Below are 24,137 nucleotides of genomic sequence, written 5' to 3'. Positions count from 1 at the left end.
TAAAAACATACAGGGTTGGCTTATGCAAATTCCGCATCTGAGTTTCATCCAGTCACTTTATTCCTTTGCCTAGGGGAGAGAATCTTTGTCTCAGATGTTAAAATGTTGATCTCCTTCCTACTTCTTCCCATGCCTTCCTTATGCACAAGCACTTCCCGACTCCTCTTGACTCCCTTACTTTCTGGTGTCAGAGGAGCTGAGGGGGACAGAGGGCTGCGTGGGGCTGTGAAGGGCAGGCAGCAGAGGGAAGCAGGAGTGTGTGGTGATCTGAAGGGATGAAGAGCTGTGTATTGGGAAAGGAGGCTGTGTTAGGGAGAGTGGTGCTGTGTAAGGGAAGGAGGCTTGGGGACAGTAAATGAGACCAGTCTCTGAGTGCTGATGTCTCTGCACTTTAAGGGGTCCCCCTGTGCTCCTCCCTTAGCACTTGAAATGTGAAGTTCCAATAAAAATGTTATTTTAAAAATCTGTGTTTTCATATGGTCCAGTTAATGAAGACTCACATGTCCTCATGTTTTGGATCTATTCATAGCCACACTGTCTCAGGCAAAACTCAAACATGAATCCTTAAACAAGTTTAAGCTTTGAATTGACCGTAGGGTAGGTTCACATGGCTACAATCCAACACCATGGGATGGGTCCCTGGCTCACCTCTTCCCTGCTCCAGCCTTGATAAGCCCCAATATTGCTTTATCTTTTTCTGTCATCTGGGAGGGGAGTTTAGTTTCCTGTAATGCTGTCCCCTCCTCCCAACACCTCTGTAGCAGGCCAGCTGGATCACTTCACCCTCCTGCAGTCTTTGGGATGTTGTGATGCAGGTAGAGGAAGTGGTAATCAGCAAAGTCAACCATCTTCCTCCATCCCAATCCAGGGAAGTCATCCTCAGGGAAACTGAATCCATTTTTTTTTTAAATTGTAGGCTTTTTGGGTTGTTTTGTTTTAATTAAAAATGATCCAGTGACCTCTATTTGACCCACAGACGTTTTCAAGTTCACAGTCAGATGTCTTGCCACGTCACCTGGCCACTGTGGATATGTCTGCATTGCAATTAAACATCCATGGCTGGCCTACGTCAGCTGGCTTGGGCTAAGGGACTGTTTAATTGTGGTGTAGATGTCTAGGGTCCCAGAGCCATGGAGTCTATTCCCCTAAAGATGATTCTTGTGGATTGGGATGGGGGGAAGAAGGTTGATTGGTGGCTACCCCCTTATCCCGCATCCTGTGAGCCCGAATCAGCGGACATGGACCAGCCCCAGGTGTCCATGTGTGTACTTCAGTGTCAGATGTGGGGTTGTCCTGTCAGTTCATACATCAGGGTGGGGCAATGCTGCTGGCTGGAGAATGCTGAGGTTCCCTGTGCCCTGAGCAATGAAGCTCCAGTCTTTCCCTTGTTGATTGTGGTCAGGTCTGAGTGTTTAAGGAGTGGAGAAAAGGATACTGGCAGTAGCTTTTGGAATTTGGGGTGAGGGGCTTGGAAGCTACTAATGGGGCTCGGATCAGGAATAGGGAATTGCCTGATGTGAATAATTGAGGAATTGCTGGATTGGAGTCCTGGAAGGAAGTTAGGAGGATTAGAAGTAGTGCCAGGCCAGGAGCACTTTGGGAAAGTGGTCGGAAAGTCTGCAGGTTGAGGAGGATGAGGATTTTTGAGGCACTTGACTAGTGGTAAATAGCATTAGGGATTGGACCTTATTATTTGTAGATAGGGAGAGAAGCAATTATGGGATGGAGTAGGGACAGAGATACGCTGGGTCTATGTTATAATTGAACCATACATTTAAAAAATCCCCTCCCCTACCTTGGAGCTAGGCAAAGCTTTCTTCCATGTAAATTCTTGTTTGCCCCCTTTAAATGTCAGCAGTTTATTTTGTGATTACATTTGTTTTTCTGCACCTGTCCTCTCTTCCTGCCTGAACTAAAAACAAAGTGGCAGCTCGTGCCAGATCCCAGCTGGTATTCTGGGGCCCTGCTACACAGGTGAAAGAACAACCACCCCTTCCATGCTTCAGCAGCTGAGCGCTTATGGACTGCTGTAAAAAGCCTGCTTCCATGAACAGTAATTCTGAGAAGCATGATATTGGGTTCAGAGCCTTTGCCCTCAACCCCTACTGGTAAGACCACCTCCCCTCACCTACTCTCCTTCACTCTGCTCATTACTGTGGGTGGGGAAACTTACTCAGGGAGGCATTTGCCTCTTTCTCCTTCCCCTGCCCCCGCATCTTGCAGCTGAAGTTTGCATGGGCCAGCCTCCTCTATTAGAAGTTTTTGCAGTGTTTAATATTCATACTCCTGTGACAAGATTTCAGCGTAGCATCTTTCACCTTGTCTGTCATCTCTTGCCTGTTCTCCTGTCTTTTGCTCTCAGATATATCTCTGAGCACCCACCCTGTCCTCTCCTCAGTAAGAAAGAAAGTGAACCTTAGGTTGGAGGTCAAAGATATAAAAATGAGCTTTTAACAGTTTCATGTGAGTGTTTTGTTTTGTTTTTTAACTGTCAGCTCATCTACAGAGAGACAAGGTGGGTGCGGAAATATTGGACCAACTTGATGAGAGAGAGAAGCTTTTGAAGTGAACACAGAGCTCTTCTTCAACCTGAAAGCTTCTCTCTCACCCACAGGAATTGGTCCAATGAAAGATATTACCTCACCCACCTTGTTTCTCTAATATCCTGGGACCAACATTGCTACAATAACATTGCATACAGCTCATCTACAGGCCAATTTTATATATTATCAAAGTTGTATGGAGTCAAACTAGGAGTCACCCCTGCTTCAGACTCAGTGTATTTAATAGCCTTCATAAATTATCATTAATAATAATTTCCTCTCTGAAGGCATAGCAGTTGTACTAATGCTTCTCCTTTAAGGAACAGATGGGATAGAATGCCTGTAGGCTTCCAGAACAGGACATGATGATGTCAGTGTGTTTGTGCCACCAGCCAAGAAATACCAAAATGTTAACTAACTTTTAAGCCCAAACACAGAATCAATTGCATAAATGATGGGAGACTCTTGATTTGAAAACAGATCTTGTGTTTGTGATACTTCAATAACAAAGCTAAGTAAACTATGTAGAGCCCTACATAGCTATGTTTAGCGAATGAAAGCTCAGCTGATTCTCATGAATAGCCCTTTGTTTGATACATGTTTAGACTTGCTCCTTATTTAGCATATCCATGAGGTAGTCTGAGTTTGTTACTATGATCTTCTATCTTTTGTTAGTCATTTGTCTAGGGAAAACATTGGACAGAGAGTCTCTTTGCTGACCAGAGTTTCAACTCATGGGCTAGGTGACAATCAATGGTGGTGTCATTTGGACTCAACTCAAAAGCACAATACAGTTTAACACAATGTGACACAACCAGCAGTCTTGGCTTGAGAGAGGCTCAGTACGAAATTTCATGTTAAGACTGATCTGCCTTCTAGAGCACATGTAGGGAAGTCTGTTCACACAAACGCCTTGATTCTGCAGTGAGTGCCACACAAATAGACTCCAGTCACCATGCAGAGCCCCACTGAGTTTTGGGTACATTTAAAAAAAAAAACAAAAAACCCCACACACACACTTGCCTAGATGTTTTAACTAATTCATTTCAAAGGCCTATTATATATAGGGCAAATTGTATTTTAACATGTTGGCAGATCATGGTAGATAGTAGGTGAGAGTTTAGGGTTCTCCTTAATCAGTTAACACATGCTAAAATATAGCTTGCCCCTGTCTACAGTAGGGCTTTAAAATGTGTTTCCTAGCTAACTTTTTTTTTTCTGTGTTTAGTTGTACCCTAAGTGACATGCATATTCACTACACATGTGAGGCCTCAATCCAACAAAAGTTTATGTACATGAGTAACTATATTCATGGGAGCAGTCTCAATGAAGTCTGTGCGATTAAAAGTACTCGTGTGAAATGGGATTCCCTGCAGAGTTTACTACAGGATCAGGGAGTTGGGTCCAAAAGGGCCAAGCTTCTCTCATTTAACTCAGTGGAAATTTTGAGTGCTCAACATCTCTCAGACTCTGATGCTCAGCTTGGCCCAGGCCAGTCCCATCCCTGAGTTTCATGAGCATTGTATTCACTGCATTCTATCTTAAGGAAAACAATCGTTTCTCATTACTTCCAATTTTCTGATGCTTGGGGTTTTTTACATAAGTTAAAGGAACATGCAAAAACTCATTTTCTTTTTTAGCATTTTTGTTATTTTCAGAATTTTAGGATTAAGTTTACTTATAGATTTCTGTAAATCCAATGGGTGTGACCAATATGCTACTTTTAAAACAGTTCAAGTACCCAAATATGGGACTTGACTTAACTTTAATTTTTAAAGCTAAGTATTCATTTTAATCTAATACTTTGTGGAGCTGATTTGTGACAACAATCACCAGTTAGTACATATGGAAAATTGTAATTATCGGGTACTAGGTTCACAATTGCTGGAGGTTAAAGGGTCTGTTCTCCCTGTCTCATCCTCAGTTTTTTTCAGGGCTACTGCACGCATCAAGAGAATTCATACCCATTTCTAATCTGCATGCAATCAATATGGTTTGCTGTTGAGAATGCTTTAAAATTTAAAGTTATTTGTGTGTGTATATTGGGATAGGGTGTATTCAACTGTTTTGATTTTGTATTTCAGTGTACTGTGCAGTGCTCAGTCATGTTACCAAAACATTAAAAGCATGGATGGGCTCTGAAGTTTGGATGCTCAGAAGAAAGGAGAGGATCAGTCTTGAACACCTGAACAGTTACAATATTTTGGGAATTTGATGTTTAGCATGAAAGAATACAGTAAACGTTGCACTGGTCTATTTCTTGTCTTCTAGTAAAGTATCATGCTAAAGACTGTTGAAGAACTAACCAATAGCCGTGGAATGTGTTGATTGTATGAACTGGTAGGGCAGTGGGATAAGGATTCCATAAAAAATCATCATAGTTAAGATCCTAGTACTTCTTTTCTTGTTTACAAACTTCAGATGAGAAACAGTGCTTCGTTCATCCTTTGCTCAGTAATAGCTGATCATTCCTGGCCTGGATGAAGGCAAGAGAAGAGGAGGGGTTAGACTGTGTACTCTTATTGATCTGTTTAAAAAAATAGAGACTTCAGAAAGTTAAAATGACAGAGCTATTAGTTGCTTTGCTATCTCCTTCTTCTGAGGGCAAACTATCTTTTATCACAAAAATATAACTGAAGGACTATAGGTTACATAAGAAAATACACTGCAGTATTTTTATATTTTTTTTAATATATATTTTACCTGTATTGATTTTCACTGTTCTCTTATGGAAAAAATTGCTTGCTGTGGGGTTTGTAACTTGGACATCTTAAGCCCAAATTTTAAAAGCTTGTCCACTTTTGCTGCCACACTGTTTCACCATAAGAAATTGTGCCAACTGTTTTGCAGCAGCAGTAATTTTGAGTATAGGTATCACCATTTTAAATGTTTACTTGATTGCATGAACAAGTCAGGAGACAAACATCTAGATCTGTGTGTGCAATTGATTGCAGGCACGGATATTTACAGGTACATAAATATTCCTGCAAAAATGAGTCTGGATTTGAACCTCTTTAAAAAATGAGGCTCATGAAACCTGATGAAATGATGTTTCTCAATTTTAGCTTGAGCTGCTTGAGTTTGGGAAGGAATAATGTGCATCACGGATCTGATCCAGAGCCCACTGTAGTCACTGGAAAGACTTCCATTGTCTTCATTGGAGTTGGCTTTGGCCCTAATTAACTAAAACTGAAGTGACAAATTTAGCACACCATTTTGGCCTGATGCCACTGTCTGTTCTGTACACCAGGGGTAGCATTGTCTGTTACATTTTTCTATAGAATTCTTTTTCTTTAGTTTTATTCTGATTTCCAACTATGTTAGTGATGAATGTATCTACTGTTGATTGTATCTAATGTATATATTCATACACCTCTGCATCTTCTACTGTATATGCAGAATGAATACCATTTGCCTTCAGGAAAGTAATTCACTGCTGCTTGTCTAATAAATGAACCAAATGTAACCTCCTGCTTCTATAAATTGTGTGGGAATGGCTTTGTTTTATTTCTGGACATTATTCAGATAACTGAGTTTAGCTGTTTGGATGGCAAAAATGCTGGATAAGCATGCAGTTAGTCTATACAGTAATTCACCAACACAGTGTTAATTGGAGTTGAAAATCTGAGAGCATTGTAGTACTTTTGTGTACACCTAAGCAAAACTTTTCATGGTTAAGCTGAAGAGTACATGAGTTTAGATCTTAAAGACGTATTTCAGAAAGTAGAAATCCTGCCAAAATAGTACAGATGAAAACACAAACCATGCCAGGTGAGAAGATTGGAAGTGAAAAAGGCAAATTATCACCAGTTGTTAAGCTAAAAATGAAGCCCTGTGTGAAGAAAAACTAAAGATAAAGTATTTAAAAACACTTTAATTGTTGTTGTTATTGTTTTGAAGTAGCATGTAGGAATCCCAAGCATAGACCAGAATTCCATTGTTTTAGGCACTTTATAAACACAGAGTGAAAAGACACTGCTACCTAAAGAGGCTTACAGTCTGGCTACATGTGTGTCTCACTGAAGGCCCTCGAGACCACTAAGATTAAGAGCGAAATTTAGATGTCAGAAGATAATTTAGTTCAACTTTTTTGCATCAGTCATCATTACTACAACCAGAGTTCTTTGAAAAAGTGAATAATTAAATCATCATTAAAAGGTCCTCCATAAAATATTAAGACAAACAATCCTGATTGTTGTGGGAAAGATATGGCATGAATTTAAAATGGGTGAAGCAGTAGAAAATAATTGTAGTAAAAGGTGGATCTACACTTAAAAATTAGCTCGATCTAGCCATGTTGCTTTGGACTATGACAGATTTTGCACCCTGAACACCATAGTTGGGCTAACATAATCCTTGGTGTAGATGCTGCTATGTCGATGGAAGAATTCTTCCATTAACCTAGCTACCACCTCTCTGAGAGGTGGATTAACTATGTCAGTGGAAAACCCCCTGCCATTGCCGCAAGAAACATCTGCACACTACAATGTTACAGCTGCAGCACTGCAGCTGTGCTACTGTAGTGATGGGAGTGTAGACGTGGCCTGCCATACTGTGGTGGCGGAAGCCTTTTGGGGTGTGTGAGTGAGATTGAATGTGGAATTCCTTTGCTTCCTGCTCCTGTCCCAACTTGTTTCACTGTCAATGTGCTTTGAGGCCTGGTCTACACTTAAAAATTAGACCTAGCTACATTGCTCATGCCTGGAAAAAATTTTGGGCCCCATGCAACAGAGTTTGGTAAACCTAATCCCCCAGTGTAGATGCAACTAGGTTGATGGAAGAATTCTTCCTTTGACCTAACTACCACTGCTCAGAGAATTGGATTAACTACAGCAATGGAAAAACCCCTTCCATCAATGTAGGAGGGGTCTACACTATGGCACTACAGTGGCAGATTTGCAGCTCTGTAGCTGTGTTGCTGTTGCGTAGATTGTCATAAACAGATAGCTAAGGGTTAATGTCTCTTTCACCTGAAGCACCTGACCAGAGGACCAATCAGAAAACAGGATTTTTTTTCAACTCTGGGTGGAGGGAAGTTTGTGTCTGAGTCTTTGTCTGTCTGCCTGCTTTTCTTTCAGCTTTGAGAAGTGATTTCTGTTTTCTAATCTTCTGTTTTTAAGTTGTAAGGACAAAGAGATCAAATAGTGAGTTATATGATTTTTTTTCTTTGGTATTTACATGTCTATAGTTGCTGGAGTGCTTTGATTTGTATTCTTTTTGAACAAGGCTGTTTATTTAATATTTTTTTAAGCAATTGACCCTGTATTTGTCATCTTAATACAGAGAGACCATTTTTATGTATTTTTCTTTCTTTTTATATAAAGCTTTCTTTTTGGGGAAAAAAAAAACAACACCACTGCTCAGAGAATTGGATTAACTACAGCAATGGAAAAACCCCTTCCATCAATATAGGAGGGGTCTACACTATGGCACTACCGTGGCAGATTTGCAGCTCTGTACCTGTGTTGCTGTTGCGTAGACATATCCTGAGGAGTGAATTAAGGGAAATTAGCAATTACCTTTGGAGCACAGTATTAAAGAAAACAAACCAGGAAGAAGAAGAAGAACATAAAAACGGCCATACTGGGTCAGACCAAAGGTCCAGCTAGCCCAGTATCCTGTCTTCCAACAGTGGCCAATGCCAGGTGCACCAAAAGGAATGAACAGAACAGGTAATCAAGTGATCCATCCCCTGCCATTCTTTCCCAGCCTCTGGCACACAGAGACTAGGGACACCATCCCTATCCATCCTGGCTAATAGCCATTGATGGACCTATCCTCCATGAATGTTCTTATGTTCAGAAGAGTCACTGGAGAGAGAAATCAAAATGTAAATAGATAATAAAGTGAAAATGGTAGAAATACTCCCACTCTCAGAAGTTCCTGCGGGATCATCCCCTACAGCACAATTTCTATTGTTTTGTTCAGCCTACATTTAAATGTCTCAGGAGATGGGACTTCTGCCACTTCTCTTCAGATATATTTCCAAAGCCTAATAGATCTCACTCATCAGCATTCAGCCTAGATCATCCGTTATCTCAGTTGCATCCCAGTGCTCCTACGTATACCCCTCTGCATCACTCAAAATGATTCCTCTCCTTCACACCCTTCAGATATTTATAAACTAGTAATGTGTCCCACCTTATCTCCCTCCGTCTCCCAGCCACTGCTTAGCCAAGCTACATTTAGCTCATTTTATATTTCCCTATACATCAGTTCCCTCCAGTGCCCTGATCATTTCTGTTGCTCTTCCCTGGGCACTCTCCCCTTTGTCAGGAGCCGACTGGTAATGAATGTGATGCCCAGAAGCAAATACAGGTGCACCACACTCACGTTGTGATGGGATTATTACCCTGTCCCCTTGTGAAGTCCAAAATTGGTCTTGCTTGCAGCTATGTATTACTAACTCACATCCAATTTTCTGTCTGCCATAACACCCAGGTCCCTCTTAGCATCTGCAAGGTGGTCCAGACTTGACATAAATATCAGATGCATACTGAAAACATTACAGCTCATGCATTGATATAAATATTAAAGATAATTTAACAGCTTTGATAACACTGTGGTGTTCTGGTGGTCCTAGTTGGGGAAAGGTTTTTTTCCTACCCAAAGCAGATAGGTGCTTATTAGCATTAGGAGCAATCCGCATCATTCAGGAGACACTCAGCACTTGGCAGGATCAGGCCCTTAAGACAGAAACCGTGGGCTAACCGTTCTAACGGTTGCTTCCTCTCACCATCATTATGGTAATGACTGAAGCAGGACAATATGAGTGAACGGAACCTAACATTTCGCAATACCCAGGGGTGTGTGACAGCCTATTCTGATTCTTATAAAAGTAATTATTTACTCAGGACAGGGAATTGGCCTTATGTTGTAAACCGTCTTTGTATTTAGGCAAGTTTGAAAATGTGGTTTTAATTTCTGCATACTTTTTGGACAGCACTTTCTCTGTAGCTGCAGCCTTGAAGAAGCCTGACTCATTCAAACATGAAATTCACCATCTGCTCTCAAAGTCAAACTGCAAACTAAGGAGGGCTGTTCGCAGAGGAATTTTAAGAGTTTGTACTCACCAGCAATGCTGCATTAACAGTCATGACAGGGCAGAAAAGCTGACAGTGGCTTTATCACATCAATAGCCCTCAACTCCCTTCTAGAAGGGCCAGGTTTGGAGTCTCCAGACCCTTTCCATCCCGAAGCTACCAGCAAGGAGGTTCAATTATAATACAGTAGAACCTCAGAGTTATGAACTGACCAGTCAACCACACACCTCATTTGGAACTGGAAGTAGGCAATCTGGCAGCAGCGGAGACACACACATACACACCGCCCCCTTCCCCCCAAAAGCAAATACAGTAAGTTAAATGTAAACTACTAAAAAAATTAAGGGAAAGCAGCATTTTTCTTCTTCATAGTAAAGTTTCAAACCTGTATTAAGTCAATGTTCAGCTGTAAACTTTTGAAAGAACTAGAATGTTTTGTTCAGAGTTACAACCATTTCAGAGTTACAACCAACCTCCATTCCAGAGGTGTTCTTAACTCTGAGGTTCTTCTGTACACACTTGTTCATTAGAATCTGAACTAAGACTCCCTAATGTATTTCCATAACCCAGGATCCCTTAGTAATAACCCCAAAAGTAGTTCATCACAGAGGCTGGCCCTTTCAGGGGAATCGGGCCAATCTACCTGCTATGGGTTCTGCTAAGAAGAATGAGCCTGTGAGTAATTAATTACCTAGATGGCTGGGTGACAGTTAATTACTTAGGGAACACCTGGGCCTCATAAAGGATTCTAAGGGCTTGGGCAGATAGTTCTTAACACCTGAAAAGAGGAAATTCTCAGGGAAACTGGTCTGAGGGCTTATTAGAAAGGGGACTACGCTCTGTGAGGACTATCAGTGGTGACAGCCTGGTCCCCATGAATGGCACTTACTAGACAGCTGCAAGAAGTCAAGGTTGTTGAGGTACTACATGCTGTTCCAAAAAAGAGCTGCATCAGTTTGACCTCTGTAGGAACCCTGCAATGGACCCCTTATCCAGGTGATGGAAGAAGAGGGTCCTGGTCTGAGAAAGTCTTAATGGTGATAGACCTGGATGGAGATGGATGAACACAGGTAGGACAGACTAATATTGACTTGATCCCTCCTAACTAGGACACGTGGAGTGAAGAGTTGTTTGTTTTGTCTTTGGTTAAATAAATTAGACCCCTGAAGGGGCACTGTTCATTACATAACAGCATCACTGAACTAACTGAAAGCCCACTAGGGGAAACTGAGGCAGGGATGCTTTTGTTGCTCTCCTCTGGGCCAACATGGTGTGTTTGAGGTGACACCAGAGGTATGGGGGTAGGGCTATCACATATGGGAATCAAAACATACTTATGTCTGGTAGAGTGCTTTTCCTGGCTTGCAGTGTATCTCAAACAAAATCACTAAATGTCTTAGATCGTTTAATCTCTGCTAAACCTTGTTTGTTAATATACAGTAAGGTCAGTGGATAATGGCTTAATTCTTAACTTACAATTAGTTAGCCTAAAATATCTAAACACTTGATACCAGATCCTCAAAGGTATTTAGACTCCTAACTTTAATTTATTTCAGTGGCAATTGGGAGTCTAGCTACCTTTTGAGGAACTTGGCCTTTTTGGACTCCCTAAGGCTGGGTCAGTGTAGAAGAGAAAACCAGCTTGGGAAGAAAAAGAGGCTGAGACCCCACAAGAGTAAAGAAAAAACAAAACTAAAGAGTCTGAATCCTTGGTCCTTCATCTCCATTGCCTTGCAGTTCATGTAGACCTTTGGCCCTGTGCAAAATTAATGTAAATCACTAAAAAAAAATTGAATTTAGTAGCATTGTCATTCACTTTGCACAGATGTAAATGACAGAAGCACGAGATGAGGCAGTGCAAAATAAACCCCTTAAAATCTAAAGCTGTCAAATGACATTATAAAAATCTTAACCCATAAAACTTTCAAATGATTCTTTACGTAGACTTTTCTAGCAAAGGTCCCCAGATTTAGCCTCGCTTAGAACTTTTTTTTCATTTTGTAGTTAGTAGAGCAAAACTGGGTAATGTGAAGGGAAAAAAATAAAAACTTTTTTTTTCACCTTTCTCTGATTGCAAATTGTTTGGGAATAGATTTCAGTCTTCTTGAAGGTATTCTTTATTTGCATCCAATTGGCAAATAATTCCTATATCTTCTGACAGTTTGTTAGGAATATTTTAAATCAAGCTGTTCTGATTGGATGCACAGACCAGATGACATGATGTCAGTTTCTGTTCACATTTGTTGCATCAGTATCTGTTCCTGCCAGCACATGTGACTGCTAGACTATTTACGAAAATGAATACAAAAGGGAGGGGGTGGAAATACAGGATAAATACTTCATTTACAAATATGACTGGTCAGTTTTTATGAATGTTCCAGCTCTAAAGAGAAACTAATTTTAAAACTCTAATAGGGAAAATATTGGAATTTGTAATGTAAAGAGCACTGGACATGGGGCAACAATGAATTAACAAAGCCTTTAAGGTACTGGCTTTAACTTGCTATAGAAAAGAGACTGCAAGCTTTGACCCACCTACACAGGCAGGTATAATTGAGGATGGCACCTGGGCTGGATGGTACAGCTGCTTTGGGACATAAAGATCCCATGATTTTGGTCTCCCCCTGCTAGAGTTTCCCTAGCAAAATGAAGTCTGCTGGGATTTTGGGAAGCTTGAACCCTGAGGAACCTTCACAAGGTAAAAAGTTGCACTCTGTTAGCAGAGCCTTATAGAAAGCAGCCAGAAAAGGTGGGATGGAAAAGGGGGGAGAGAGAGTGTCAGGTTCTGTGAAATCAGCTGTCCATGCAGTGAGAGAGTACTTTCAATAATGTATGTACCTTTTGGTTTGTTTCTTTCTGAACTGTGACTAATACTTAAAATTTTTGTGAAAGTACATATTTTGTTGCCTGCCTGAGAATAAAATTAGCTGGTCTCATTAGGAAAAACAAGAGGTTTTGGCGGCGGGGGGGTTCCTTTGTCAGTCTGCGAGAAGGGCTGAATTGGCTCTATTCCATCACCCCCAATAGAACTAGTTTTTTAAATGTAAATTTGTTATCTCATGGAATTACTGACTTTACTCATCATCCTATATCTGGTCCTTTTTTCTCTTCTCCCTCATGCTGCCTGCAGTTCTGGAACATGTCTCTTTTCTACTTTGTTCCTCCCCTCTTCTTTGTTTGCATAGGGTATGTTTTTTCTCTTCACCCCTACCACATTGGCGCTTCCTGTCTTAGGTTCTGGCTAATCCCTTGTTTCTGCATCAGAATAGTTCAGTAACTATTATATCAAGAATCTAACTTACTGCTGCCCATTCTCAAGAGCCTCTGTGCAAAGAAATCCAAAAAGTCCCGCCCTGAAGTATGCTACCAGTCATGAGCTGCTTATTCCACAAAACAGGTGTATCTACAGCCACAAACAGGCTTCTACATCACTCAAGTTCCAGCTTCATCTTGCTCTGTTTTCAGCGACCACACTGTATACAACTCTGTACCTCAGTCACACAGACCTACTAGCAGAATGATGTATGTGCAGTACATCACTATGCCTCTGACACAGCCAATTGCATTGGTTGAGTGCTTTGATGAAGCAGTGTCCATGCCTCTAGGATCTAATCCAGCTCCCACTGCAATCAATAGAAAGAATCCCATGGACTTCAGTGAGAGCAGGAGCAGATGCAAAGTTAGGGGGAGAGAGTTCCACATTTGTGTGTGCTTAGATGTATTCTCCAGATTGTCATGAGATAGGGAGGCTATTTCTAACCCTGTTGATCTTCATCGCTATTGGGGAGGGGGGGAAGGGGAAAGGGGGGATTTTTCTCAAGTAGCCCTGTCCCTGATTTGCTGAACTTTTGAAGGCCTAACACTTAACTGGATAGCACTTCTGTATGCAATGCAATATCTTAGCCAGTACATCCAATCAATTCCAAATTTCGGGAAATGTTCCAGGCATCAATGGCCTAACTGATCTGAAGGAAAATAAATGGAGGGGGGGAAGAGCACCTACCATTTGTTTAGCATAGCCAAAGCCTCAAGTACCTCTGCAAATGTCTATGATCAAGTAACTGGCTGATGACATCCATTAATGCTTTCCATCATAACAAGACCCCTGCTCATCCTCCAGTATAATTTAACGTGTTGATGCTCTAATGATTTATTTCCCAGGCAAATAATAGGGGAACGGGGGTGTGCATACCTCTGCTGGTGGCTTGTATGGAGGAAGGTGGGAATGAGAGGCAGACAGAACCCCTGGTTGGGAGATTGGGGACCCTAGAATGGGAAAAGGGGGCACACTGAGCTGCTTGGGGTGGGGGGAATGGAGGGCATGGGGGAGGTGGGAATGAGCAAAAAAAAAGCAGCAATTCAGGGAAAATGGTGGGACAGACAGAATGCACGGCTGGGGGGAGATTACCGGGAGATGAAGAGTCTCTGAAATGGAGGGGGATGGGAGGGGTGGTAAACTAGGAGCTTGTTGGGAGAAAATGAGGAATGCATATGCAGTGAGCTCAGCCTATTAAAGCTAGGAAGAGTGACTGCCTAGTAACTTGATTTCTCTATACAATCCTCCTAATGGTGGCTGCCTTCTAGAAAATGGGCTTATAATTCATGCTTCTTTTAGGCCGGCATTTTTGAGAGTCCTACTAATTTCCGTGGGGCAACAAAAAATGTCCATTACCTCTGAGGAATGTGCATATTAGAAAAGCAAAAATCAGCTGTTAAGGGTGTGCCAAAGGAGACAGACTGACACCCCTCAATGATTGCTCCCTACCAGGGTCCCTCTTTCCTCCTCCCCCCCATCAGTATATATCTAAATAATCTGTTTGGAGAGGTCTGGAACTGCTGCCCTGCAGTGTCCTGATGCCTGAGGCATTCAAATGTGTAGGCATCACAGGAAGTAGCATTGGTAAACTTTGTTCGAAGCCCGGCCTTCTCTCAAGTCAAACCATGCAAAATAGAAATAACCCATGAACAATTTTATTTGACAAGATGGTTCAGTTCTAGTTAAATCCAATGCCAGGACACCGGGCCCTCTTTAGACTGAAGTGCTGTCTCAGCCATGATCTGGCCAGAATCAAGTGCAGAGACTGACCAGGGAGAATGAGGGAAGAAGGGACATCTGAATGATTCCCCTCAACCTTTCAGCATCTTACCTTGGATGTGACCAATGGAGACCTGCAGTCAGGCTGTAGAACAGGGTTCGTTCAGGCACTTGATCTCCATCGGCTGCTTACACTCTGGCTTTCCACGGGGAGCATGGCTACTGCAGGCTTGGACAGAGTGGTTGGTTGTTTAAGCAGCCTCACGCTGCTTACTGGGCTAGTTATTCTAGGTAACGCTAGCCGGGCACTTTGGCTGCTTGCCAGCACCGCTTTAGGGAGCAAAGTCAAAGCAGCATTTCACCCACTTGGTGTGGAGCAGCCAGATCCCACCAGTAAGCATTAATTGAGGCTGACACCTGATGCAGCTGAGTTTCCTGGCTCCTATTAATTTAAATGCTCAACCAAGTGGCTTAACTCACTGAATTCCCCCTCAGCGCCTTCTTTTCAAGAGCACAGGTCAGTGGCATTGGAAAGAAAGAAAGGAAAAAAAACTTAGTAGGCGACTTCCTTAGGGTGACCAGATGTCCTGATTTTTATGGGGCCAGTCCTGATCTTTGGGCCTTTTTCTTATATAGGCTCCTATTACCCGCACCCCCACCCTCTGTCCTGATTTTTCACACTTGCTGTCTGGTCACCCTAGCTAACTTCTGCACACTGAAATAATTGCAGGTGGGTGCTGTGGAATCCATTTCAGGTTAGCAGCAACTACTGGCATCTGGGGCTTGATTTTTTCACTGCACAGTGCAGAGTAACTGAACGTGAGCCTCCTACTGCTGGCCCCAGGCCCTCTCTGGTGGGTAAGGTTCATCCAGGCAGTTTGAGGGAGAGCGGAGACTGCTGGCTAGGGGCAGAGCACAGAAAACACGGACCTGTGCAGCAGCTCTGCTAGGATACACTAGAAAGCAGCTGGGGAACTTACTTGGATGAAATACAAGTCAGAAAATGCCCAGTGGTGGACACTAGTCCATTTGCATAAGCGATCTGTTCTGACAGATGTTAGGAAAGATTGAGGACGGCATTTCTGGTCAAAACCAGGGCATGAACAACAACAGCCCCTCCTAATAGCCAAGTGGGACTAGGGCAATTGAACCTGGGTCTCCAAGGGGAGGGGCCCAGTGCAGAAGGAAAACCAGCTCTGAAAGCTTTGGATTCTTGTTTACCCGCTAGCTCATCTGTATTAATCCTAGATTGCTGCTCCAAATGCTGCAACCGGGCTTCAAAGACCCTGGCGCACTGCAGTGGGTGTGTGGCCTGTGCTCTGCAAACTGGACTGATGCATCCCTGAGCTTCACTTTCCCTTATCTGGTTCTTTCCAACAACTAAGCCACCTCTAAAGAGACATTCCTGGTGAAAGCACACACACTATAACCTAGTATATGGCAAACAGCAGCCGTGGCGTGTGGGAACTCCTTTCCTTCAGCTCCCCATGTATGAACTCTAGCTACTCACTACCTGGACTCTGCATGGACTTGTGCACTCAGTGTACAGACCTGGGAGCCAGGAACCTCCCTGAATTCCTCTCCAGCCTTTGACACAGTCAGTCAGTCAACTTGGACCAAGTCATATTACTCCGCCGGACTCAGTTTTCCCATATATAATTTTGGGTGTGGCGGGGATGGATCAGACAGCAGACATCACTATACAAATGGTAAATTCAATGCTTCGTTATATCTTCACGATGGCGGGCGGCTGCTCACGCAAACCTTTTTATAAACTCTACAGCTAGATTGACCCATTAAAAGATGCGTCTGTCAGTGCATCACAGCAAACTGAATTTATCCCAGGCATTTCTAAATATTGCAATTCCTTTCCCTGTAACAATTATCCCTAATCCTTGTAAATGACATTTAGCAATGGAAAGACTGTGGCTCAATCAATACTGCAGCTTAGTGTTGAGACTTCTACCGGCTTCTAAATTACCTTAGCATCTCTCCCCTTCCCTGCCCCCTCCCCCCCCGCCCAATCTAATAGCAAAACATAGAAACCCTGTTCAGCCTTCAGTTCATGGATGAACTTTCTGGAAATAGTTCAGGTCTCTGCCGTTCCAAAACCTACAGCAGCGGATCTCTTAAACCACAGCCTATCGGTTATTAGAAAGGGATCTGTTCGAGAGACAGTGAGATTGAACACACCTGCCACCTTTCCACTGAAACCCTTCAGTGTAGGGTAGGTGAGACTGGGAATAATCTACAGGGATGAAAATATTAACAGAGCCAATCATATTCATTCTACTTTTTAACACCTGTCCTGCCGTATGGCACACTGGTTAGCATTTATTTCCATCATACCCTATAGTATGTTGGCGGAGAAACCAGACAGCAGGGCTGGCATTAGAAAGTGCAGGGCCCAATTCGAACATTTTCAGCGGGGCCCTGGCAGGGATGACTTAAAAAAAAATGTTTAAAAAAAAAGCCTTTCATTTCTTAGCAACCAGTTCCCTATAAAAAAGTTCTGATTTAAGGGATGTGCCACAGTATGTATTTTTTGTACCAATAGCGTTTCCATATGTCTGTATTTTCCCAGGAGGAATTTTTCAAATTTAGCGTGACATGTCCGGGAAAATACAGATGTATGTTAACCCTATGTAAAGTTCTTTTTTAAAAAAGATGGGCCTGAACTAGAAATGAGCTCCGTTTCACATGCGTGGGTCCCCGCCACTCCCTGGGGGTGTGCTAGGGTGACCAGATGTCCTGATTTTATAGGGACAGTCCTGATTTTTGGGTCTTAGTTTTTTATATAGAATCCTATTACCCCCCCCCCCCAGCCTCGTCCTGATTTTTCACACTTGCTGTCTAGTCACCCTAGGGTGTGCACATGTGTGGGTCCCAGCTGCCCTTTGCCCCCCTCATTGTAGCAGGTGTGGAGGGTTACTGCCCTGGGAACTGCAGGGCACCAGTGGACACGGGGCTGGCTGGAGGCAGGGCAGGGGCTGACTGGAGGTATGATCTGGCTGCAGGCAGGTCAAGGGATGCGGGGCTGGCTGTAGACAGGAGTGTGTGGGGTGGGCTGGCTGGCTTCAGGCAGGGTCACGGGGCGGGTGCGGCAGGGGTTGGCAGGGCTGGAGACGGGAGTGCGAGACTGGCTGGCTTCAGGCAGGGGGGTGCGGCAGAGGCTGGCTGGAGACAGACTGGCTGCGGGCAGAGGGTGCAGGGCTGGCTGCAGACAGGGGCTGGCTACAAGCAGGGGGTGCAGCAGGGGCTGGCTGCGGGCAGGGGGTGTGGGTACAGCCCACCCTGTACGGTGAGTGCCCCCTCCACCTCCCTCCCCCACCGGGGTAGCAGCAACAGCCAGGGGTTTGGGGGTATTAAAAGGGCTCAGGGCTCCCCTGCTTCCACTGCCCCGGCCCTGTAAATAGCTGAGGGAACCCTGGGGAAGCAGCAGGGCTCCGGCGGCTATTTAAAGGACTGGGGCAGCAGAGGCAGCTAGAGCCCCAGCCCTTTAAATGGACCCCGGAGTCCCCCTGATAGCCCAGGGCTCTGGGGACTAAGGAAAGGTCTCAGGGCTCCCCTGCTTCTATGGCCCTGGCCTTCTAAATAGCCACAGGAGCCCTGGGGAAGTGGTGGGGGCTTCAGCGGCTATTTAAAGGGCCAGGGCAGTAGAAACAACAGGAGCCCCGGACTACTTAAACAGCCTCCAGAGTCCCGCAGCCCTATCCCAGAGCTCCAGCAGTGGGGCTCTGGGGGAAATCTGAAGAGACCGGGGATTGGGCACGCGGCCCTTTTGGAGGCGGGGCTGGATTCAGGGGAATTGGTTGAACTAGCATAAAGTGGACCCTGCCTATGGAGAGGGCTTCCCGCCCTAATGTTAGGGTTCCTATGGGTAGGGCACTTGGAGCTAGAGTTACGGTTCCTATGGGTAGGGTCCCCCGCCTTAGGGTAGGGTTCCTATCAGTGGGGCACTTGGAGCTAGGGTTAGGGTATCTATGGGTAGGTTCCCCCGCCTTAGGGTTAGGGTTCCTATCAGTAGGGCACTTGGAGCTAGGGTTAGGGTATCTATGGGTAGGGATTCCCGGCCTAGGGTTTGGATTCCTATGGGTAGTGCAGTTGGAGGAAGGGTTTCGGTATCGATAGGGCACTTGGAGCTAGGGTCAGGGTTCCAATGGGTAGGGCACATGGATCTAGGGTTAGGGTTCCTATATGAAGGACTTTCTGCCCTAGGGTTACAGTTCCTAAGGGTAGGTCACTGGCAGCCAGGGTTAGGGTTCCTATGGGTAGGGCACTTGGAGCTAGGGATAGGGTTCCTATGGGTACGGCTTCCCACCCTGGGGTTAGGGTTCCAATGGGTAGGGCAGTTGGAGCTAGGGTTAGGGTTCCTATGGCTAGCGCTTCCCGTCCTACAGTTAGGGTTCCTAATGGTAGGGCACTTGCAGCCAGGGTTACGGTTCCTATAGGTAGGGCATTTGGATCTAGGGTTAGGGTTCCTATGGGTAGTGCTTCCCACCCTATGGTTAGGGTTCCTATGGGTAGGGCACCTGGAGCTAGGGTTAGGGATCCTAAGGGTAGGGATTCCCCCACTAAGGTTAGGGTTCCTCAGGGTAGGGCACTTGGAGCTAGGGTTAGGCTTCCTATAGGTAAGGCATCCCACTCTAGGGTTTGGGTTCCAATGGGTAGGGCATTTGGTGCTACGGTTACGGTTTCTATGGGTAGGGATTCCCGGCCTAGCGTTGGGTTACTATGGGTTGGGTCCCCCGCGCTAGGGTTAGGGTTCCTATTGTAAGGCTTTTCACCCTAGGGTTAGGTTTCCTAATGGTAGGGCACTTGGAGGAAGGGTTTCGGTTCTGCTGGGTAGTGCATTTGGAGCTAAGGTCAGGGTTCCAATGGGTAGGGCACTTGGAGCTAGGGATAGGGTTCCTATAGATATGGCTTCCCACCGTGGGGTTACGGTTCCTATGAGTAGGGCAGTTGGAGCTAGGGTTAGGGTTCCTTTCGGCAGGGCACTTGGAGCTAGAGTTAGGGTTCCTATAGGTAAGGTTTCCCATCCTAGGGTTAGGGTTCCTAAAGGAAGGGCATTTGGGGCTATGGTAATGGTTCCTAAGGGTAAGGCACTTGGAGCTAGGGTTAGGGTTCCTATGGGTAGGGATTCCCGCCCTACGTTTAGGGTTCCTAAGGGTAGGGCACTTGGAGCTAGGGTAAGGGTTCCTATGGGTAAGGCACTTGGAGGTAGGATAGGGTTCCTATGCGTAGAGCACTTGAAGCTAGTGTCATGAACAGATAAGTAAGAGTTAATAGAACAGAAGTACTTCATATCTCTTTTGCCTGGAAAGGGTTAACAAGATCAGTGAGCCTGGTTGTCACCTGACCAGACGACCAATCGGGACACGATACTTTCAAATCTTGAGGGAGGGAAGCTTTTGTGTGTGCTCTTAGTGTTTGGTGGTTGTTCACTCTGGGGGCTCAGAGGGACCAGACGTGCAACCAGGTTTCTCTCCAATCTCTCCGATACAGGCTCTTATAAGTTCAGGATAGTGAGTACTAGGTAGATAAGGTGAGTTAGGCTTATGGTTGTTTTCTTTGTCTGCAAATGTGTATTTGGCTGGGAGGAGTTCAAATGTGTATTTTGCTAAAAGGATTTTAATTTGTACTTAGGCTGGGAGGGTATTCCCAGTGTCTATAGCTGAAAGACCCTGTAACATATTCCATCTTCAATTTACAAAAATAATTTTTACTGTTTTTCCCTCTTTAAATAAAAGCTTTTCTTGTTTAAGAATCTGTTTGTTTGTTTGTTTTTTAATTCTGGTGAGACCCCAGGGGACTGGGTCTGGATCCACCAGGGAATTGGTGGGGAGAAAGAAGGGAAGGAGGAGAGAGAGGTTAATTTCTCTCTGTGTTAGGATTACTTTCTCTCTCAGGGAGAGTCTAGGAGGGGGAGAGAGAAGGAGGGGGGAAGGTGCATTTTCCTCTCTGTTTAAGATTCAAGGAGTTTGAATCACAGTGATCTTCCAGTGTAACTCAGGGAGGGGAAGTCCAGGAGAGGCAACGGTGGGGGAAAGGGTTTACTTTCCTTGTGGTAAGATCCAGAGGGTCTGGGTCTTGGGGGTCCCTGGGCAAGGTCTTGGGTGGACCAGAGTGTACAAGGCACTGGAATTCCTGGTTGGTGGCAGCGCTACAGGTTCTAAGCTGGTAATCAAGCTTAGAGGAATTCATGCTCGTACCCCATCTTTTGGACGCTAAGATTCAGAGTGGGGGATTATACCATGACAGATAGGATTAGGGTTCCTATGGGTAGGTCTTCCTGCCCTAGGGGTAGGGATCCTAACGGTAGGGCACTTGCAGGTAGGGTTAGGTTCCTATACGTAGAGCACTCGGAGCTAGGGTTAGGGTTCCTATGGGTAGGACACTTGGAGCTAGGGTTAGGGTTCCTATTGGTAGGGCTTCTTGTCCCAGGGTTAGGGTTCCTCTAGGTAGGGCTTCCTGCCTAAGGGTTAGGTTTCCTATGGGTAGGGCACTTGGAGCTAGGTTTAGGGTACCTATGTGTAGGGCACTTGGAGCTAGGGATAGGGTTCCTATCGGTATGGGAGTTTGAGCCAGGATTAGGGTTCCTATAGTTAGGGCTTCCAGCTGAAGGGTTAGGTTTCCAAAGGATAGGGCACTTGAAGCTAGGGTTAGGGTTCCTCTGGGTATAGCACTTGGAGGAAAGGTTAGGCTTTCTAAGGGTAGGGCACTTGCAGCTAAGGTTAGCGTTCGTATGAGTAGGGCGGTTCGCCGTAGTGTTAGGCTTCCTATGTGTAGGGCACTTGGAGCAAGGGTTAGGGTTTCTGTGGGTAGGGCAGTTAGAGCTAGGGTTAGGGTTCCTATGGGTACAGCTTCCCATCTTGGGGTTAGGGCTCCTATGGGTAGGGCTTCTTGCCCTAGGGCTAGAGCTCCTATGGGTAGGACACTTGGAGGGAGGGTTAGGCTTCCTATGGGTAGGGCACTTGGTGCTATGGGTAGGGCTTCCTGCCCTGGGGTTAGGTTTGCAATCGGTAGGGTAGTTGGAGCTAGGGTTAGGGTTCCTATGGGTAGGGTGCTGTGCCCTGCCCTAGGATTTGGGTTATTACGGGCAGGGCACTTGGAGCTAGGGTTATGGTTCCTATATGGAGCACACTTGGAGCTAGGGTGAAGGTTCCTATGGGTAGGGCTTCTGGCCCCAGGGTTAGGGTTCCTCTGGGTAGAGCACTTTGAGCAAAGGTTAGGGTTCCTAAAGGTACGGCACTTGGAGCTAGGATTAGGGTTCCTATGGACAGAGTCCCCCACTGTAGGGGTAGGGATTCTAACGGTAGGGCATTGGATCCAGGGTTAGAGTTCCTGTAGGTAGGTGACTTGGAGCTAGGGTTAGAGTTCCTATGAGTAGTGTCCCCTGCCCTAGGGTTTTGGTTCCTCTGGATAGGGCATTTGGAGCTAGGGTTAGGGTTCCTGTAGGTAGGGCACTTCGAGCTAGGGTTAGGGTTCCTATGGGTAAGGCTTTGGGTTCCTACGGGTAGGGCACTTGAAGCTAGGGTTAGGGTTCCTATGGGTAGGGCAGTTGGAGCTAGGGTTAGGGTTCCTATGGGTAGGATCCCTCGCCTTAGGGTTAGAGTTCCTATGGGTAGGGCTTCCTGCCCCAGGGTTAGGGTTGCAATAGGTAGGGCTTCCCGCCCTAGGGTTAGGTTTCCTAAGGGTAGGGTACTTAGAGCTAGGGTTAAGGTTCCTCTGGCTATAGCATTTGGAGGAAAGGTTAAGGTTCCTAAGGGTAAGGAACTTGAGCTAAGGTTAGGGTTATTATGGGTAGGGCGGCCTGCTGCAGTATTAGGCGTTCTGTGGGTAGACAACTTGGAGCAAGGGTTAAGGTTCCTATGGGCAGGGCACTTGGAGCTAGGGTTAGGGTTCCTATGGGTATAGCTTCTCGCCCTATGGTTAGGGTTCCTAAAGGTAGGTGACTTGCAGCTAGGGCTAGGGTTCCTATGGGTGGTGTCCCCCGCCCTACGGTTTTGGTTCCTCTGGGTAGGGCATTTGGAGCTAGGGTTAGGGTTCCTATGGGCAGGGCACTTGGAGCTAGGGTTAGGGTTCCTACGGGTAGGGCAGTTTGAGCTAGAGTTAGGGTTCCTATGCGTAGGGTACCTGGAGGTAGGGTTAGGGTTCCTATGGGTTGAGCACTTAAAACTAAGGTTAGAGTTTCTAAGGCTTGAGTAGTTGAGGCTACGGTCAGGGTTTCTATGCGTAGGGGTTCCCGTCCCAGGGTTAGGGTTGCTATAGGTAGGGCATGCCAGCCTAGGGTTAGGGTTCCTAAGGGTAGGGCACTTGGAGTTAGGGTTCCTATGGGTAGGGTTCGCCACCCTAGGATTTGGGTTATTGTGGGTAGGGCACTTGGAGCTAGGGTTAGAGTTCCTATAGGTAGGGCACTTGGAGTTAGGGTTCCTATGGGTATGGCTTCCCGCCCTAGGGTTCGGGTTCCTATGGGTAGGGCAATTGGAGCTAGGGTTAGCGGTCCAATGGGTAGGGCACTTGGGGCTAGGGGTAGGGTTCCTATGGGTAGGGTCCCCCATCCTAAGGGGGGTTCCTATGGATAGGGTACTTGTAGCCACGGTTAGGGTTCCTATGGGTAGGGCACTTGGTGCTAGGGTTAGGGTTCCTATGGGTAAGAATTCTCGCCCTGGGGTAAAGGTTCCTAGGGGTAGGTCACCTTGAGCTAGGGTTTCTAATGGTAGGGCACTCAGAGCCATGGCTAGGGTTCGTATGGGTAGGCTACCTTCAGCCATGGCTAGGGTTCCTATGGGTAGGGCACTTGGAGCAAGGGTTAGAGTTCCTATAGGTAGGGCACTTGGAGTTAGGGTTCCTATGGGTATGGCTTCCCGCCCTACGGTTCAGGTTCCTATGTGTAGAGTACTTGGAGCTCGGGTTAGGGTTCCTATTGGTATGGCTTCCCACCCTGGGGTTAGAGTTCCTATGGATAGGGAAATTGAAGCTAGGGTTAGGGTTCCTATGGGTAGGGCAATTGGAGCTAGGGTTAGGGTTTGAATAGGTATAGTCCCCCACCCTAGGTTTAGGGTTCCTTTAGTAGGGAACTTGGAGCTAGAGTTAGGGTTCCTATGGGTAGTGCACTTGGAGCTAGAGTTAGGGTTTCTATGGGTAAGGCTCCCAGCCCTAGGATTAGGGTTAGAGTTCTTATGGGTATGGCATATGGAGCTATAGTTAGGGTTCCTATGGGTAGTGCACTTGGAGCTAGGGTTATGGTTCCTATGGGTAGGTCTTCCGGCCCTAATATTAGAGTTTCTAAAGGTAGGACCCTTAGAGCTACGGTTAGGGTTCCTATGCGTAGGGCTTCCCACCCTAGGGTTAGGGTTCCTATGGGTGGGGCACTTGGAGCTAGCGTTAGGGTTCCTATGGGTGGGGCACTTGGAGCTAGCGTTAGGGTTCCTATGGGTGGGGCACTTGGAGCTAGGGTTAGGGTTCCTATGGGTAGGGCACTTGGAGCTAGGGTTAAGGTTCCTATGGGGAGGC

General features: G+C 45.5%; 1 protein-coding gene across 4 annotated transcripts in view; it reads left to right on the top strand.

Annotated features, from left to right (window-relative positions):
- Nucleotides 1-6,026, top strand: part of MTAP (methylthioadenosine phosphorylase) — a 63,235-nt gene extending 57,209 nt beyond the window's left edge. For all 4 annotated transcript variants that reach the window (XM_030566588.1, XM_030566584.1, XM_030566586.1 and 1 more), the window contains one exon: nucleotides 4,628-6,026. In XM_030566588.1, the coding sequence (XP_030422448.1) occupies nucleotides 4,628-4,666 (39 nt within the window). In that variant the 3' untranslated portion in view covers nucleotides 4,667-6,026. The remainder of the gene's footprint in view (nucleotides 1-4,627) is intronic.
- The last annotated feature ends 18,111 nt before the right edge of the window (nucleotides 6,027-24,137 follow it).

Source organism: Gopherus evgoodei, chromosome 6 (genome assembly GCF_007399415.2).
Source record: "Gopherus evgoodei ecotype Sinaloan lineage chromosome 6, rGopEvg1_v1.p, whole genome shotgun sequence".
Lineage (NCBI taxonomy): Eukaryota > Metazoa > Chordata > Testudines > Testudinidae > Gopherus > Gopherus evgoodei.
Note: the sequence above shows the minus strand (reverse complement) of the source record. Positions and strands in the feature narration are given on the sequence as shown.